Below are 18,580 nucleotides of genomic sequence, written 5' to 3'. Positions count from 1 at the left end.
ACCCCCGTCTGAATCTGTCTACAGAATGAACTGTAGAGATACAGTAATTCTAAAGTGTTAGACACGGTTGTCTGGAAAGAGTTCTTATCACATCCATTACTGCATAGTTAGTTACATTTTTCTATTAGTCACAAGTTCCTATTTTGGCAGTTCTCCACTTAATCTCAATGCAACTTCTAGTGTGATAGACTATAGCGTCTGTGTCTGTTTACATTGCATCCTCTCATTCAAGGAGGATGTGGAAAGATACATATGTTATGTACATGTGAAAGCGTATGTATTTCTGTGTGGTGGGTATGTTTCAGCAACAGAGATCTGCGTGTTTACTTCGCGGTGCTGCACTGGCCATTTACTAAACTGGAGCCAGGTGGCCGCCATTAAAGAGCCTCGTAAACACACGGCACAGAGACTTCTGCAACTGTTTTCATCCATTCCCTGCTAGTTGTAGCAAACTTAACCTACGACCAACAACTCTGACTCACACTCTCCCTCTCTCTCCTCTCTGTTTCCCTTCCTTTCCCTCCAGTCTGATCAACAATATCAAACCTGGTATTATCAAGAGGGTAAACAGGCTCTCTACGCCCATCGCTGGACTGGTGAGGAAAACCTACCACTCATACATTCAAACTAAATGCTGTTGGCTGGCTTATAACTTTACTAACCACAACACATTTTCTGTCAAAAAGTCAGTTTAATATACTCTAGTCTATACTATATCACTTTAATGTGTTTAGTGCTTGATACTGCTTTCATTGTGTGTCTTTATAGGGCCCTTAGTGCCTGATAAATAGCGTGGAAATTTCACTCTTAAGTGTGTGTGAACAGTTTTCTTTCATTCTGAAATATGATTAGTTTTTGTTTTTTTGAAAAAAAATCCTTTCCGCACAATTTTGTCTTTTGTCACATGTACAACTTTTCCATTATGTACTGGGGCTATGTCTGTGGCTGCAGGGTGTGGTGAGATCTAAGAGAGAGGGCAGTCTGAGGTTTAGAGGCTTGGGTTGACGGAGGATGACAGAGAGACATGGGCTGCCAGTGAGCTAGAGTCTGTGTGCCTCACTGAATTGTCTGTCTTCATATCCATCCACACTAATAAGCACATTGAATGTTGAAGCTGCTTGAAATGCCAGTGGGCACATTTGGAGTGCGCACGCAGCACCCTAAATGTGATGCCATGCTTAAGGCTGTGTTCAATCAAAACCGTCATCCAAGACAAAAAGTCTTTGTACCGGGGGTGGCAATTAGCGTTTTGACTGTTGTGGTGGTGGCAGGTCAGGCTGGGGTCGAGTTCGGTGCGAGCAATTATATTTCATCTATTGGTGATTGATTAAATCAGTGCCTATCAATCTTTTGGGCAGAGTATATCCTTCGCAGTGGTTCAGTTGAAATAAATATTTGGCAATATGTATGTCTGCATGCAAGTACATTAGAAGTTGAGGGTTGAAACTAAGTGACCTTAAACCCATCCTTCTTGTGGGTGTAATTGAGTCCAGCTGCATAGGGAATAGTAGCCTAGTGAGTCTGGGTACTTGACAGTAGGCTCAGTAACTCGACATATTTGGCAAGACAATGACAAGTTGGCTGGAGTGGAAACAGACTGGCACACAATCCCCAAAATGTACACAGTAAACACTGTATTTACTGGGACAAACAATGTACTACCACATCTGTGTTATGTTACAAATCACATAGGCGGGCAGTTTGTTTTGGGACATTTTTCATTTAACTAGCTGGACACCTGCAGATTTAATGACGATAAGTATCTTCTTGATCAGTAGCGTTGGTGTGGTATTTCCGAGGCTTGGACTCAAAACCACCTGACAATAAATTCTTCAGAAAATGGAGGAGCTGCCTATTGGCCGAAGGCTATCAGTTACTGCAGACCATATGGGCAGCAGTGGAGCACACTTTAACTCAACAGTGAACATGACTCACTCTGTCTGCTGCTGTGGGAATATCTCTCTTCACCTTAAGTAGTGTGTTGGGAGTGTTTTCCCCCCAAGTGGTTAATAGTACTTGGTTGTATCTGTCTTCTCTATAAATAGCACATGAGCGGCTGTTCTGTAAAATGCTGCCCGGTAATACTTAAAAAAAAATCTAAAGTCTTGGAAGTGATTGAGGTCTGCCTTTTCTCAAATACCCAAATCTTAAGATCCCTGGGCATTCTTTCTGATGGCTGAGTGAGGCTGAAAGGGTATTGACTAAGGCTATGAATGCTCTTAGAGTGGAAAGAGCTGGGAAAATATTTTTGTTCGGGGGTTGTTGAACTTACAATAGTGCATATGGAGGGAAACAACAATGGACAAAGAACAAGAGGAATGCTGTCAGGACTTTTTTGTTGTTTGTAGCTTGGATATGATTTTAATCAGAGCTGAATGAAAGCCTCTTTACAAGCATGCCTCATTAACGCTCAAATATGAAAATATGCTGCCATTATGGTCATATCTGTCTTTTTTAGTTTTGCTTTCTGAATAATTTCTCCACTTGAAATCGATACCAGGCTCCAGCTTTGGCAGAATCAAAGCTTGGGGAGGCAAAAAAATTAGAAGGAAAAAAGAAAAAGGAAATCGCTGGTTTTGTGGAATATTTAGCAACATCGGCCACCAGATCCTGATCCATTCTTTGGTTTCACTTGTATCCAAGAGTATGTTTCCCATGTCAGCACACATCTCTCCTTGTCCTATCCACGATGAGCACTCAGTGAGCTGTGGGTTTTGGGTCACGGTGCCCTGGTGCATGATGGTCCATGCTTTTTTACCAGTGCTGCAGAGGAAGCCTGCAGTTGTGTGGTGGGGCAACTGGCCACATGAGAGGGGCCCCCAGTTTGAGGCCCGCTGGGCTGAGCCCAAGGGGACGGAGTTAGAGATGACTCCATGGGCTTCTGCCCACCGTAAACACAATGTAATTGACGTGGTCGTGCAGGATGTTCTTGCACACACTAAACTCCTCTGTGAGTTGAGGCTGCATGAAATAAAAAGATTTGAAGCAGATAAACAGACATTTTCATTGGCCCCCGAGGGCATCTCTGCTCATAATGTCCATGCAATAATATTTGTAATGACAGGCATTTGACCATATGTTTTGTTACAGTGTTTTTGTTGTATGGGTCCGTGTTTTGTCTGGACCCAACAGTTGGGACAGGAGGAGTTTTATGGTGTCTCTTTTGAGAGACAGAGCATTTAAGATATTCCATCTCCTCTCGGTTTATTGTGACAGGATTTGAAAATGTGTAGCCTGATATTTTAACTACAGTTTAGATAGACCTATGAAAGCATTGCCAGGGGTCAGCTGAGGATAATTGCAGAGTTGGTCCCTCTCAGAAAAGAATTTAGTGGAATAAATAGAATGACCACAATCTTAGCAGAAAGCATGGTGGTCTTCTAATACCAAATGTTACACCTAATGCGTAAAGTATTAAAGTAAGACCCCCTTCCCATTGTCTTCCCTCAAATCATACTGTATGAGTGGATTATAGTCTGCTGTATGGGAACAGCATATTAGCAGGATTAGATGCACAGAACTTAGCTTTGTTGGTGAGAAAAGTGCTGAGACACGAGCTAGGGTGTGAGAAGTACAGAGCACAAAGAGACAGAATGAGTTCTATGTTCGTATCAACAAGTGCAATGATCCAGGAATTGGAAACCTAACTTTACATGCATGCTATCTGTAGTTCCTCATTGTTTTATGGTGCAATATTGTCGTGTCAGTCAACACGATAGGGTGAGGTAGGTGCGGTGGATTCAAACATGTACTCTTGGCCGTGTCACCGATTAACTGTGGTCACTGTACATACCGTACCTGTGCAGAGTAATAAAAGATGGTGTCACTGAAGAATGTAGGAATTAATTATGTTACACGTGATAGACCCAACAAGTCAGGCAGTAATTTCGTATTTGTTTGTTTAATAGGAATTCATTATGTTACACGTGACAGTCCAACAATTCATATATAGCATAGCACTGACTAAGATCTTAGGACCGAAACTTTTTAATTGCACTTTGAGCACAGAGCACTTTATGAGCATGATAAAATAAAATAATAAAATGTCTTAAGTCTCAGTCTAAGGAGTTTTACTTCTATTTTCTATACGGTGAGCGAGTCTTTTCCTGTCAAAGTTTCCCTTATGTTTTTGAGACCACCACTACCGTAGTCGAGTTTGGGGAAAAAAGGACGAAGAAAGGCGCAACAGTTTTCTCAGTGCTTCAGTCCAACAGTATTTTTTGGTTTATTTAAGATTCCCATCAGAACATGGAACTGGTGTGCTGCACCAAAAAGTTTTTCCTCTTACCCGGGCCGAGGTATATTTAAAAGTAAAACTAGAAAAGTGCAGATCTCCACCAGGACCTGCTTACCGGCCAGTGCTGTGTCGTGGGGTTGTACGAAAAACAGTTCGTCTTCGTATAGCAGCACCCCCTGTGGGCAAATGTGAAAGTTTGCAGGTGCGCTCTATAAAGGCCCCTCGACCAATTTGTTTATGATCATGATAGGCTACATGGCGTTTTTTACGGTAACGATTATCAAAAAAATCACACCCGTTTGAACTGAGTGGTGCAACTCCCCTCTCCCCCTGCCTCTCTCTCTCTCTCTCTCGCTCTGTAATTAGCAGGCAACAGTGCAACACTATCTCTCACTCTGTTTCATGGCACAACAAAAAGCGCCACTTTTGCCCCTACTGGTACTCTAAACATAGTCATAGGTTAGGACGGACATTGCTGTTCCTTGGAGTGGTTGCACCACTCAAAATGTGTCAATGGTCATTGACACATACTGTATGCGTGGAAGTTAAATCGCTTTTGCCTCTGCATTGTTCAGAGGCCCTTCAATGGGTGAATGTGGGGCAGTTCGGACGCTACATTCTTCGCTAAACTCGCAAACGTTGGAAGCCAATCTTAGAATGTAATCTGATACCTCTCAATCACATGATTCCAGAGATAATATGTACCGAATTGCATGAGTTTTGGACAAAATCTGTGGCCGTGGTAGCAAAAAGAGTGCGTTCTGAATAAAGACTGCGGGAAAATCTTGTCAGGCGGAAATCGGCGGGGCCTATATATGGAGTTGCATCATGATCCAAGGGAATGTTTATGATTGTATGACCTATGGTTCAAGAGGTACAGGCCAAAATGTGATGCTGCCCCGTTATATCACCACTATCCAAAACTCGTTCTCTCACTGGTGGATTTATTTATGCACTTCTGGCTCAAAAGACCCGTACAAAAAATACAAACAAAAACACCTCGCTAGCTACACACAAACCAAAGGTAGTGCCCAGGAACAGACGGCAACGTACAACTGCAATAATCAATATTAACTTAACCCCAATATTCAAAGCAATATTGACGTGGATGATGCAATTCAAGAACAATATTATTCAGGAACAAACAAAACCTTTCTCTGTCCTGCGACACGTTCAAAGTTTCAAACGCTGAACGGAAATGTTGGTATTGTCTCAATGAAACCACTGTAGGCCTAATGCTGCATTCACATGGAATCAGGAAAGCGGTAGATGGCAAAGCGGACTTCATTTTAGCGGACGGGAGCAGGACGGTAAACGGAACAGGACGGAGCCAGAACCGGAGATGGTAACGGCAGACGGCGTCAATGTTAAAATATTTAATCTTTTCACCGCTCCGTGCCGTCCAGCAGTACTGCTTACCGCTTGCCTGATTCCATGTGAATGTCTGAAGAAGGTGCCTGGTTGCCTCGAAATGTTACCAGTAAACTGAATGAAACCACACCTTAAAAGGCTTCCGGCCTTCAGAGCAAATAAATTATAAAACGATAAAGAATCAAACTGTAACAAATTGCAACACATTATGGCAGCCTAGCCACAACCACCAGGAGGGCGATTTGAAAAACATCCTTAATCTACTGGGAGTGCATGCGTTACGTACAACATCGATCGGTCAGGCTAGCGGTGCCACAGACGGACATGGATGAAAACATAATCTCGGCTTCCCGGCCGCTCCGGCCTCACAGAGATAAGAACAAGAATGACTCGTGCAGCAATAACATTAGAATCTGTTGCCAGTTGACACTCAGGTTCCACTTCTCACTTGTGTTCTCATACAAACCCCTTACACTACAGTGGCCAATACGGCTTCACATTGCGGCGTTCAGAGTATGGGGTTTTTATGCCGTTTAGACTATGGGTTTTAAGGGTAAGTCTCGACTCCCGCATTGGCTTAGAACTCAGAGGCAGCATATAGGCAGCCAATCATGAAAAAGTGTCCACTATGTTCGTCACTACGGTCGTCTGCGTCAGGTCGTTAGTAAATGTAGTCCAGGCGCTTTTCAAGCACCTGGAAAAAATATAAAAATAAAAGTGAATTGTACTATTCAATTCATCATATCTGATCAGGACTGGAGGGCGGCACCAGCTTCCCATGTGCTCTTATCTGTTCTCAGTCTTAGAACAAACAGCATATACTATGTTAAAATGATGGTTGGTTAGGCCAGCTACAGAGCTTTCAGCCAGCTACACCTTTGTAGTGATGCCTTTTTTTTGTTTAATAATTCTGATAGCGCCTGTTCCTGTTTAGACATGCCAAATTAGATCATCCCTCTCATAAATAAAACCAGATCGCCTAAACAAAACCAGACAAGTGAAGAGCTAGTGTATCATTAGTATAAGTAAACGGTAATGGTTGCACGCCATGTCACAGACTGAAAATTGCAGATCTACAAGTGCACAAGTACGTATAAATCAGGTTTAACCTGAGCTGGCCTCAATGTAACAGGAATGGCGTCTGACCTTTTGGCATCTAGGGGCCCCGCAAACCGATGTTTTGGCGACAAGCAATAGCTGTTAAGGAGATCAGCCGACATGGCGAGGTCAACAGCCATTTGCTAATAAGCATGTTTGCCATTTTAAATATAGAACTAGCTACCCCTTAATTATTTCAGCCCATGTTGAAGCCATGTGTCATTACATGACAGCCTGCTGGAAGCTGGCGTCCCGATGGGAAATGCAGTAGTAAAAAACAAGGCACTGGGGAGTTTGACATGGAAGATAAACATAAACCATGAAGAGGAGTGGCGCGCTGTGTGAGAATTGTTTGACACACAATTAAACGTTTTAAGGCATGTAAACTGTAATTATAGAGCTATTTGGAATTTCATCACCTTCCAGTGTACTCTCTCATTTGCATATACACAAGAGAAATATACAGACACACGCACACGCACTATAATCCAAGGGAATCGGCAACATTTAAGAAGACAGACTCAGCTTCCACTCCCTCGGTTTTGTGCTCGGGGGAAATATTTGTCAGTCTCTGTCACCGGACCTCGTGTTTCATAGCAACCGCATGTCTCCAAAATACTCCACCACCCCATAGATTCCACAGGTATTCTCCAATAAAGGATTTGGCAGGGAGGGGAGGGGAGGGAGGGGATGGTTTCAGGGTGTGAGTGGTAGCATACTTTAGGCTCCTGGGTGGCAGCCCTTTGCCTTGCATGGCTGGGTGGGTGGGATCTGTGAGTCAACTCTGATGTCATCCCTTCCCAGCTCAGGCTCCATGTCCACCCTAACCCAGCCCACAGGTAGTTTTAGCACTGTCAGTCACAGCCTGTCACACAGCCCTGCCCCCCTCTGAATTTGTGTGTGTGTGTGTGTTTGGCATTGTGTCACTTTTTATTTGCTACACACACGCTCCTCCCTGTCCCCGCAGCCGCTGGCTCCCTGGCGATATGAACTTTGGAAGCAATGAGCTGTGGGCTGTGTCTCTGCCGGAGAATTCCTGAGTGATTATTCTTTTTTGCCTCAGACCGTGGACGAACCGTTCTCCCCTCTGCTCTGCTCTCTCTGTGCAGGACAACCTCAACGTCTTCCTCAAGGCCTGTGGGAAGATCGGATTAAAGGAGGCCCAGCTGTTCCACCCGGGAGACCTGCAAGACCTATCTACAAGAGTCACAGTTAAGTAAGTCCTAAATCACATGAACACACTACTACTGATAACATGAGAATGTTTGGCAGTGTCGTTTTTATTACAACCCATGCTAATAAGAGTAACCCGCGTTCTGGGTTGTAGCGGGGATTAAGACTAAGTCTGACTGTTACTGTGCTGACAAGTCTTACTTAACACACTGTGCTTCCCACTGATGTGCACAGCATGGGGCAATCCATGCTTCTGCCCTCTGGGTTTACATGTACAGTAACTTCTACACTGTATTTCACATCACGTGGCTCCTCGCTGTGCAGTATGTTTTCAGTTGACTAGAAGTTTCCGGGGGGTCAACAGAAGACATATTCGCTGGTATTTGCAGTAGGCCCGCCACTTGCACTGTTGCTAGGTGTTGGTAAACAGCATAGTGCTGCAAGCAGCCTACTGTATTGTAAACATTACAGGAGAACAGTGAAACCACACAAACCAGTGGAGCAGCTATAGGGAGAAGGAAAAGGGACTGGTCTCTTGCCTGTATGGCACTGTGGTCTGGCAGTGTCATGGAGGAATAATGTCCCATCGCTTTCACTTCCTTGTAGTTTAAGCAAATCATGACCTCTGTCCGATGATGTCTGAACAAACAAAGCATTTCATTAGCGGCAGGTGCACTTTGTAAAGATTTTAAATTGTCTCTCTTTGAGGGGGGGGGGGAGGAGGAAGTAGAGATACTACTATATCACATATGAAGGCTTGTGTATTTGTTTAATAGTTATTTTAACCCATTCTGAACGTGAACCCGTTTTGGTGTTAGCATCATGTTATGCTTTAGCTATTGAAAAATAGCAGATCTACAAGCTCATAGCGCGCCACCGAGTGGCGCGCTACGAGCTTGTAGGTCTGCTATTTTTGAAAAATCGAAGAACGACTGACATTTTTAGAATCTGATCTCGGGTCAGAATGGGTTAATCAGACCAGTGTGTGTCCAGTGGAAACCTCGTATGAATCTGATCTCAGGTCAGAATGGGTTAAAATGGCACCGTGCCTATATACGGTTGTTTATTGTTTCTGTGTTTTTGTCAGTTTGCTCTGGTGTCACCTCACCTGCGTGCCGAGTGAGGATGCATGCGGTATGTTGAACAACCTGTTCAGTTTTTCACACAGGTGTGCCCTCAGGAGGGTGGCGAGGTGAGGCCCGGTTCCATCCGTTCTGACACGTTCTCCCAGGCAGCGCGCCGTGCAGTGCTCACACCGTGCCAGCATAATGGCTCATTTATCCATATGAATGAGTCTTTAGTGAGGCTCCTTCAACAACAATACTGGCAGTAATTGAACTCACGGTTCAAAGACGCCATAAGAGTGCTTTACAAAATGCACTTCAAATGGTGACAGAAGGGTGTTATGAAATAGCGATCTGGTATGAATTTGATTGTCTTTCAACAAACGCTCCAGTATGAGTCATTCAGCATTGCCCAATAATCTAATTATGCTCATTTTAACCACTCCTTTTGATACGTTGGCACAACATGTTTCGGGGTATTTCTGTTCCCATGAGCCACTATAGTCAGCCACCCTTCCATGGCACAAAAAAAGACACCACACTCATTCCAAACACACATGTGTGCGCCCGCACGCACGCACACCCGCGCACACACACACACACACACACACACACACACACACACACACACACACACACACACACACACACATGCACGCACGCACACTATTACAACATCCACACAAAGTCAAAATTAACAACTCTGCTTAACTATTGTCATGTTGGCACACCCTTTAACCAACCCTCAGGGCATTCTGATGACATTATAAAGCAGGTTATGCAATGTATTTGACCAATGACCAAGAGTTTCATGTACAACTGGGAGACACTGTATATTGCCACCCTCCTCTTTAATCTGACATTTTTGCCATAATGTTGCGTTTAGTTAAACAAAAAGAATATCCTTCTAGCTAGATCTGTGAAACCCCTGCTCTGAAGCCAAACGCCCACTGTTTATGTTCTCTTGGTTCTACGTATCCCCCTCGTCTAACCAGTATGTGTTAGGGGGGGCTTGTACAGAGACGCTCACTGGGTTATTATTAGGAGGTGGGGGGGGTCACTTTGAGCCTTTTGGATTGATTGGAATGGTGACAGGACTCATGGGAGAGGGGCTTTTTATAGAGTTCACTTTCTCCTCCCACTGCATTCTCCCCTGTATCAGGTCTGAGAGTCTGTGCGGTGTGACATGTTACATGTGTGTGCCCGTGGGTGCATCCGCTGCGGTTTGAAACTTGATTCGGGCTGTTAGTCGAGGTTCGCACGTTTGGGGCTGAGTGAGGAAAGCACTCATGCACAGCTGTGGTTTAATGACTTCGGTCCGCTCACACCGAGCAGGACATGAATAGTTTGTTGTGTTGGAGCTGATCACTGGAGCCGCGCAGGCCCCAGGGTTCATTCACTACTCGACGAGCATGCAGTGCGACCTCAGTCTTCTTATCTTTTTAGATGAATCTGTAATGACTGGCCATAATACAATAATGTGTGATTACGGTAGTCAGTGGGATTGGTCATGCTGCTAATTAAGGATGCGATTTCCTCATTGTCTCGGAATGTGACTCCTCAGGTTGGAGTCGATGATTACAGCTGACCTTGTCAGACCTCATCAGGGCTAAATCCTCCCGTCCGACGGAATTCTTGTCAAAATGTGAAGAAGAGGAGGGGAGAAAAATGTAACCCTAACCCTCTGTTGTTCTCCGGCAGGGGAACTTACAGCCCTTAAGGAGATACACAGAGTGTATGTCAAAGGGAGCAACATGAGGACATACACGCCTCCCTCTGATCCTAAAAGGATCAGAGGGATGCAGACAAGCAAACAGTGGCTTGGTTTGGACTCCTTCTCATCAGAGAGAGAGAGAGAGAGAGAGAGAGACACAGAGAGAGAGAGAGAGACAGACAGACAGAGGTTTCTACCTCTGGTGTATATCCAACGTGCAGTTCCTTTAACGCAGGCTGACAGGTGCTCTGCACAGCCTCCCCTTCCTGTGCCATAGCACCACCAGCAATTATGTCTGCTCTCAAGTCTCATCATCCCTTTGCTATGTTGTCTTCAGGGCCACAGTGCATCCTGTTTCTCGGCAGCAGCATCCTGCACTTGACGTGAAGTTGAATTCATGTGGTACCGACGTGTGACGCAGAAAAGGGTCAGCCGTCCGTCCGTAGACTGAGGATTGAGAGGCCTCGCTTAAAAAAAAAGAAAAAAGTTTTTCTCGTGGGAAATCCTGAAGTTGTTGATGTGTTGGCTGTAGGTTGTGTTTAACACCTTTACTTACACGTGTTTTCCTGTGTTGAGTTGAAATCCTGCATTTGCCACAAGCAAGATTGCAGTTCACTTCACACACAGTACTGCGTTTGTTGTCACAACCATAAAAGGTTATGGAGCTTGCTTTGACCTTTGAGCTTCACCGGTTTGTTGTGGTAGTGGTTTTTATATTGTTCTATTGCCTCATGTTATGCAACCTGCCCTCTGATAAAGACGGTTATCTGTCATAACCCGCATACTTTCGATATCAAATTGTCGTGTATCGTGACAAGCTGTTGTGATAGAGAAGATAGAGACTGATAAGAGTCAGCGCCGTCGCTACGTATACGCGCAGTACGCACTGCGAGTAGGGCAACGCGCCGAGCGGGGGCAACATAATGTGCCAAAAAGTGCCAAGCCGACCCTCCTATAACAAGTTTCTCCACGGCTCCGCCGCGTAATAATGAGCGCCTCTGTGTGCGTGTCCCCCCCCCCCCCCCCCCCCCCCAACGCCCAAAGTAGCCAATTTGCATAAGGAAACACAGCACTCTCGTCGGGAGGGGGAGAAAGCACAAATATATGACGAGTATAGGGCAACCAAATGGACAACAACATCCCTGATAAGAGTGTCTGAGATGATGTGTGGTGCCTCCGGTGGATGTGTGAGCCATGCGTGGAAAGCTCTGGAAGATTTCCCAGCTTCATCCACCTGTCATGTATACAGAGTGGTCCTGTGCCCAGAGGTGTCATGCTGACCAGATTGGATTTGCTTCATCATCGGAGAGGATATGATTCACAGGCTACTTTGGATCCATGTGCACTCAGCCTTCCAAACAGCTGCCTGCCCAGGAAATGAGGCCATTTGAGTGGATTTAAGTGCTAGATGAATTGTGGCTTCTGGACAGACCCATAGCACACAGAGGACTACTCTATTTTAGCTTTAGCCACTTCCTTTTGACCCTGTTCTTAGCTGGGCACACTGCAATCCATCAGCAATAGCCCCAGAGTTCAGACCAGCCTAATGTCACAGTCACAGGCCTGAGTGGCTGAGAAGGAAAATACCCGATTTATTTTTTTACCCCACTGACCCTCTCTGTCAACCCCATTGCGTTATGTACCTGACCTCAATGCATCGTTTTCACTCAGATCTAATTGTTCGCGCCGTAAAGGGCAGAAATTACAGCAGACAGTGCCAATGATACACGGTTATTATCCCATTACACACTGTTCTGTTGGAACTACTGAGGAATTCAGACGCTTATGCTTACTCAGCTTAAGTGTGTGTGAGCTGAAATAACCCCAAGCCGACGACATACAGTATTTTTCCTCGCCCCTATACTTAAGGCTAGGAAGGAATTATAACGTATCTGATCGTAGATCAGATGTGTCTGTCTATTTGACTGACATGATGAGAAGTGTAACTGTCCCTGAGTCAGCTTCTGTTCTGTGACCTAGCTGCGAGCAGTAACTGACAGAATGAACCCCCCACTGAGAGAGAGGTTCAAAGTCTCTCTCTATAGTGGCGGTCGTCGGATTGAGCAAATTATTGACAAGAACTGGATACCTTTCAAGTGGAAAGTAGGGAGCTGCGCGGGACATAGATCAAAACGGTTCGGCATTTGAGGAATTTGAATGTTCCCATCTCAACAATAAATAAAGAGGAGTGTCTGATAACCTGATTTGATTACGAGACTCCATGGCTGTCTCCATGTTGACCAAAATTACCTGAAGGAATGTCTCGTTTCCCACACGACTCTGCGAGGGTGAGCTTGACTGGCTCATGGTTATCATAATTTACAAAAGGACGAAACATCTGCACACACTGCACAATAAGCTCCCTACAGTATTTAGCATCAGGATGCCTTTCCCCTGACTGAATGCCTGTCTTTATACTGCACCTGCACCCAGTTAGGGTGGATGTGCACAATCCAGTTCACCTTCTCTGATGTTATAGTTCATTGAACAATGTTCCTCAAGCATGTGCGTTTTGTCATTTCACCCATGTTGACAGTCTCATTGTTTGAAATCTTTTTAACTTCACATGAAAGAGAAAGAGAAATAGAGAGAAATAGACGAAACCTGTCTTATTAGTATTTGGGGTGTGGCACACTGTGCTGGCACTGCACACTTTCATGGCTGCAAGTATGGCACCACTTCTTAAGCAGTGGTGTGTACAGTGCCGTGCACAGACATTTAGGTGCTCAAGTGAAAAAAAAAGGGCACCATGTGCAGCGCGTGGAACCGGCCGGTTGCCTTAATAGTGTGAGATTTATAGATTGTGGGGCCTAAATAATATATATTAGAAGGTTTTTATCAATTGATCAAATGTCACCATGGTCCACTTACTGTACAGTGTACAGTGTATTAAAAAAAAAAAAAACGTTTTTGTTTTTCTTCCCCAAAAGGGCACATTGCCAAAAGGGCCCTAGTGTCTATCTGTGCACGCCACTGCGTGTGTATACAAACCGTGGACAGATTGTGAAAGAAGCCAAAGGACTGATGATGGTGAACCGCCATTAAAGTCTCCGCTCCATGGTTACGGCCCTGGCTGTAAATGGCCAACACATTACACAAGGACTATATTTGTGTTCGCTTGGCTGTCTGGAGAGAGAAATACCAGCCTCACCCCGCTCACAGTGGCTGCACTGTCTCTGATAAGCATGACACAATGCTTCCCAAGTAACACTGTATCATGCACATGCTGATGCCTTTCTTTAATCAGTCTCCACTTATGTGCTCGCTTCTATAAGCTCAGTCCAGCGCTCCTGAAAAAGCGTGCATATTTGCTATAACTCCTGATGAATGCAGAGTGACAGGGCAATTTCAATGCGGGGCGTTTTATTTTCCACAAGGCGGACAGAGAACATTCCATGTGGTATTGAATGCAGCAGAGCAGGTGATCTTCATTGCACAGGTATGCTCGTGAGCGTTGTGCACACCCATTACTTTTAAGCTTTGGTATTGGGTTGGTGATCTGATCGCTCTGTTATTCCTTCCTAGAGTCTGGGGAGTGCACGGGTAAGCAATGGGACGTGGCTCAATGTCTTATCCTGTCTTTGTCCTTTGCAATGTTGTTGTCTTAAATAAGGGCTTGGCTGGGACTGGGTTGGACTTGTTAGCGTTACATAGATTGACACTTCTCGATGGTCTCCCATGCAGGAGCATTGTTGGTTTATTAATCTTTATTAATTCTAGGTCTGCAGTATCTGTTGGTTCTGTGCAAAAACACAAGCAAACTACAACGTTTTGACCATATTTCTTACCATAACTGTTGTTTATTTTGCATGGCATTTTCTTTTGATCTGTGGTTCTGCCTCTATTCCGGCACAGCCAGAGAGCCAGTGGGAACTCATAGACTTGAGTAATATTATCAGGTGTTGTATACTGATACTGGTGGATGTGCCAAAATGATTTGCGTTGGCTTTCGCTAAGTTGTTATTTGTCTAATATTTGAATATTAACGAGCCTTCGAAGCTTACGACTGCAACACGCCCTCTTTTTAAGCTCATGCCAAATAGAAGATACATAAAGTAACACTATGAGATAACATAAAACCGAATAAAACAGGCCCCAACAACACGGTAACATAAATCCCATTCCACGTACAGCACCACGTAATGTATAAGAGATCCCATAGTGATTTAACTGTTTATATGCGTGGAGGTATCAACTTTGATTGACGGATCCGGTGCGATGCAGAAGGTGCCTGTGTTAACATAGACCACAGAAGCTTGGGTTTCTCCCTTAGGGGCTTGAACTACTCGAGAATGCTGTCTGGTGTCTTTTAGACTTCCACTGGTGGTTGAACAAGGAAGGATGTAACAAACCCGTTGGTGATTGGTTGCCGGCAACCCGGCCTTCGACCTCTCCAGGAGTGTGGAGACGTGAAAGCTCTTGTAAAGCCAGCAAAGGTTGAGCCTTGTGACTCAAAGGGAGATGCTGGGGAGGAAGTGATGAGGAGTTCCTGCTAATCCGTCAAGCCGAATACTGTTCTGTCAAGACCGCTGTGTATCCAGAAGAGCGCGGGGTTAAAGGTGGGTGGGTTCACAGCCTCGGTAGATGTGTTTGCTTTCATGACTGAGCTGACAGTAGGCGATCCTTTCGCTCGATTGTCAAGGAACAAGGGTTCACGTTCAGGACCGTGAAATTATAATCGTTAAATAATTAAACCACCTTAAACCACATGCCGTCATAAACGTTGTGGGATTATGAGATGAACATGTTGACACGGGTTTCATTACAAAGGTCAACAACTCTTTTTTTTTCTTCTCCTCCTTGTTCCTAAGGTGCACGGAAATGAAACAAATGGGAAGAAAATTACACATTGTTTTATTTTAATATATATTAATTTTATCCCACAATTTTGTAACCCATTTTTCACCCCCGTGTCAATTATCTAATCCTAATGTGATCCTGGGCTCTACACACCCTTCGCCAACCTGGGGAGAGCAACGGACTTGAACTCATGCTTCCTTCATGCATTAGTGTCCAAGTTGCTCCTTTACACCTGACTTCCCTGGTTGGACGTAGCGCAAAATTGTTAAAATAAAATATATTCCTTTTAGGTTTTCTGAATAATCATAATCTGTATAATCATCGGGACAGACGGGCATCTAACTACTGTATATTCCACGCAAAGTGTTTTTGAAATATATTTTCATAGGAAGGTGAATTGAAAGATTGACCTATAATCTTGTGGCCTATGCGGGCGTCTTGCATGTTCAATGATCCCGGGTTTGTCTTTGTTCAGGAGTCGACAGTGTTATTCCTAGTCTGCCAAGTATAAAGTGCAAAACCTTGATCGTTGTCTTCCTTCATGTGAGTGCTCAGCTGATGCAGACTACTGCACTGCACAGCCCCGAAGCTGGCTGAAGAATAGCCTTCTTTATCCTCTGTTCCCCTTAAACAAGCCCTCGGCTATTACCACTAAACATAAATTAGCATTAGGTAACCAGTGCTGTGGTAATTTGGTCCGCTGTACACACCCTCCCTTTGGACCAGGGCTATAATTGTAGCTGTTGTGACTGTGTTCCAAGCCACACAAGAGGAGGTGGCTTTACCACTGCTCCCACTGCTTTTATTAGGGCCCATAAATTTGCAAGATGTGGAATTTGTGTGTACGTTTATTTCAATTTTCACTTGTGAAGTTCTGCTGCGTGATGGATCACCCTGGTGTGAAATGACGCACGTCTTGGTGGGCGGGTAGATCTCACTCTTAATCCACTCTGCTGCATTACGTCGTCAATGCTGACGTCTGTGAACCTCATGAAAGCAATAGCGATCATGTACATGATCGCTGTTGCATGAATAATGTGTTTTCAGTTGCACCTTTATCTACTTTCTCCCGGCTACTTTTTTCCGTCCCCCTGAGCACCTGTAGGAAATATGAATATTGTTTTTGATTGACATGCAATGCCGTCTCAGGCCTCGGAACAGAATGTTCACTAGATGCTCAGCAGGTGCTCCCAACTTTACGTGTGCATGCTGGGAAAAAAACTGGCTACAGGATACCCAAGTACTCTTATGGTAAAAGGGCATGTGTGACTATTGTATTACTGCATGATGGGAGGAATGTGTAGCATGAAGCTGTGAAGTATATAGCCATAAATCTCCCTCTGTCACTGTGGTTAGGTTAGTGTAGCACCTTATCGCAGTCACTAATGCCTTTTAAATAGATTACAGTGTGGGGGCCCCCGGAGCACGTGGATTGACTGTCTATACCTGTGAGACTCCGGTTAGCCTGTGGGCTCTGTTGCTGTATTTTCCTTTTTTACCGGAGTAAAAGTGAGCTGGCATTTCACTGGGAAAGTGATTTAATGACACCCAGGTCAATCGCCAGACCCAAGAATAGGACTTCTATATAGGCTGACTCTTGAAGCTGTGACAGAGAAGAACTTTTTTTAGAGAATCATTTGTTGAACTGTTATTTATCCGTTAGTAATTTCTTATATCGGTAACGGCAAGAGCTCTTTCTGTATCACCAATTATTTTTATGGCTTCATGATTTTGTGATGTTAGTTAGTTGTTACAATATACACTCTATTACACAGATTTAACTAATGTGAGAGTTCACAATGTCTTGTATTCAGCTTTGTGGGGATATCTGGAAAAAACACTGTGTGTGCGTGTGTGTGTGTCTATGCGTGCATGCGTGCATGTGTGTGTGTGCAATGTTTGTGCGTGCAATCCGTGCGTGCATACACGTGCGTGTGTGTATTCCCTCAGCCTTTGTGTTGTTGTGTGAGGCAGAAGGGGTGATGCACTCTGGATTGTGCTCTGAGTTTCCAGCCCTTTCACTGCTCACAACACAGAGCCCTCAAAATGCCCTCCATTCTTTTATTGTGGTTTAAACCTCACAAACACACCTGTCCCTTCTGCTCTCTCCCACAGGCATCAAGAGACCAACCGGAGGCTGAAAAATGTGAGTGATTTTTTTTTAGTTTTTTTAGAGATTAACCAAATATTTTTCAAGAAATCTCTAAAAAGAGAATACCAGCACTCACGGAGATGCATGTCCTTTAAGGCACTTTATTCGTTTATATCAATATTATTAATATAAACGAATAAAGTGCATTAAAGGACATGCATTTCCGTGAGTATTCTTTTTTTTTTTCTTGAAAAGTTAACTTTCCTCGACCGTGCACCTGGCAAGAATTGAGACGAATTGGAGTCGTGCAGGCCTTAGATTAACCAAATATGAAAAATGTCCTTCAAAAAACAGTTATGTGTAGGGCAATATTGTATGAATGTTATAAGTCAATGGCAGGACTATAACACGGTATTCTACTCGACTACAGAATACCACATTATTTAATTAAGAACTATAGATTTATAACTTTTACTCATAGCATAATAGTTTTTTGTAATACTTTCTCCAATGAAACATTTGACATCAATGCTTCATCAAGGAGGGTTTCTTCCGAGAGCTCCAGCTGGAAACTATTGCCATTTAAATGATGGTGGGGCTAAGTTCATAAAACAAAATCAGAATCATAAAATAAAACCAGAAACGTATGGGCGGGGCCTCAGTTGTGTTTATTATTGTCTCAGTAGTACCTGACCTGTCCATCCCCCGCACTACTCACACAAACAAACAGTAAACAACAGACCGTTCTGGATGCCGGGCCAGCAAACAAAGAGCATACCGTAGTGTACACTGCAAAATACAAAGTTGTTTATGTAACTCTGAAAGTGTGGGAAATGTAAGGATTTGACCGTGCGGTATATACTGTGCACGACATGACCTGCCAGAACAGGACTATAACGATATATAACGATAACCACCCTAGCGTTTACACTTTGGAACAACACAGTGAGCACAGACAGAAGAGTGAGTGAGTTTCAAGCAAACCAAACATACAATACAGTACGTGTTGGCTGATGATGAGCTACTGTAGG

The 18,580-nt window shown here is 44.2% G+C and overlaps 1 protein-coding gene across 5 annotated transcripts in view; it reads left to right on the top strand.

Annotated features, from left to right (window-relative positions):
• lmo7a (LIM domain 7a) overlaps nt 1-18,580 on the top strand; it is a 70,432-nt gene that overhangs the window by 8,753 nt on the left and 43,099 nt on the right. For all 5 annotated transcript variants that reach the window (XM_080786258.1, XM_080786256.1, XM_080786255.1 and 2 more), the window contains 3 exons: nt 527-596; nt 7,816-7,922; nt 17,573-17,603. In XM_080786258.1, coding sequence (XP_080642384.1) covers nt 527-596; nt 7,816-7,922; nt 17,573-17,603 — 208 coding nt within the window. The remainder of the gene's footprint in view (nt 1-526; nt 597-7,815; nt 7,923-17,572; nt 17,604-18,580) is intronic.

The sequence above is a fragment of the Protomyctophum bolini genome (genome assembly GCF_963924005.1).
Source record: "Protomyctophum bolini genome assembly, chromosome: 16".
Classification (NCBI taxonomy): Eukaryota; Metazoa; Chordata; class Actinopteri; order Myctophiformes; family Myctophidae; genus Protomyctophum; species Protomyctophum bolini.
This window is presented reverse-complemented; position numbering and strand designations above follow the sequence as displayed.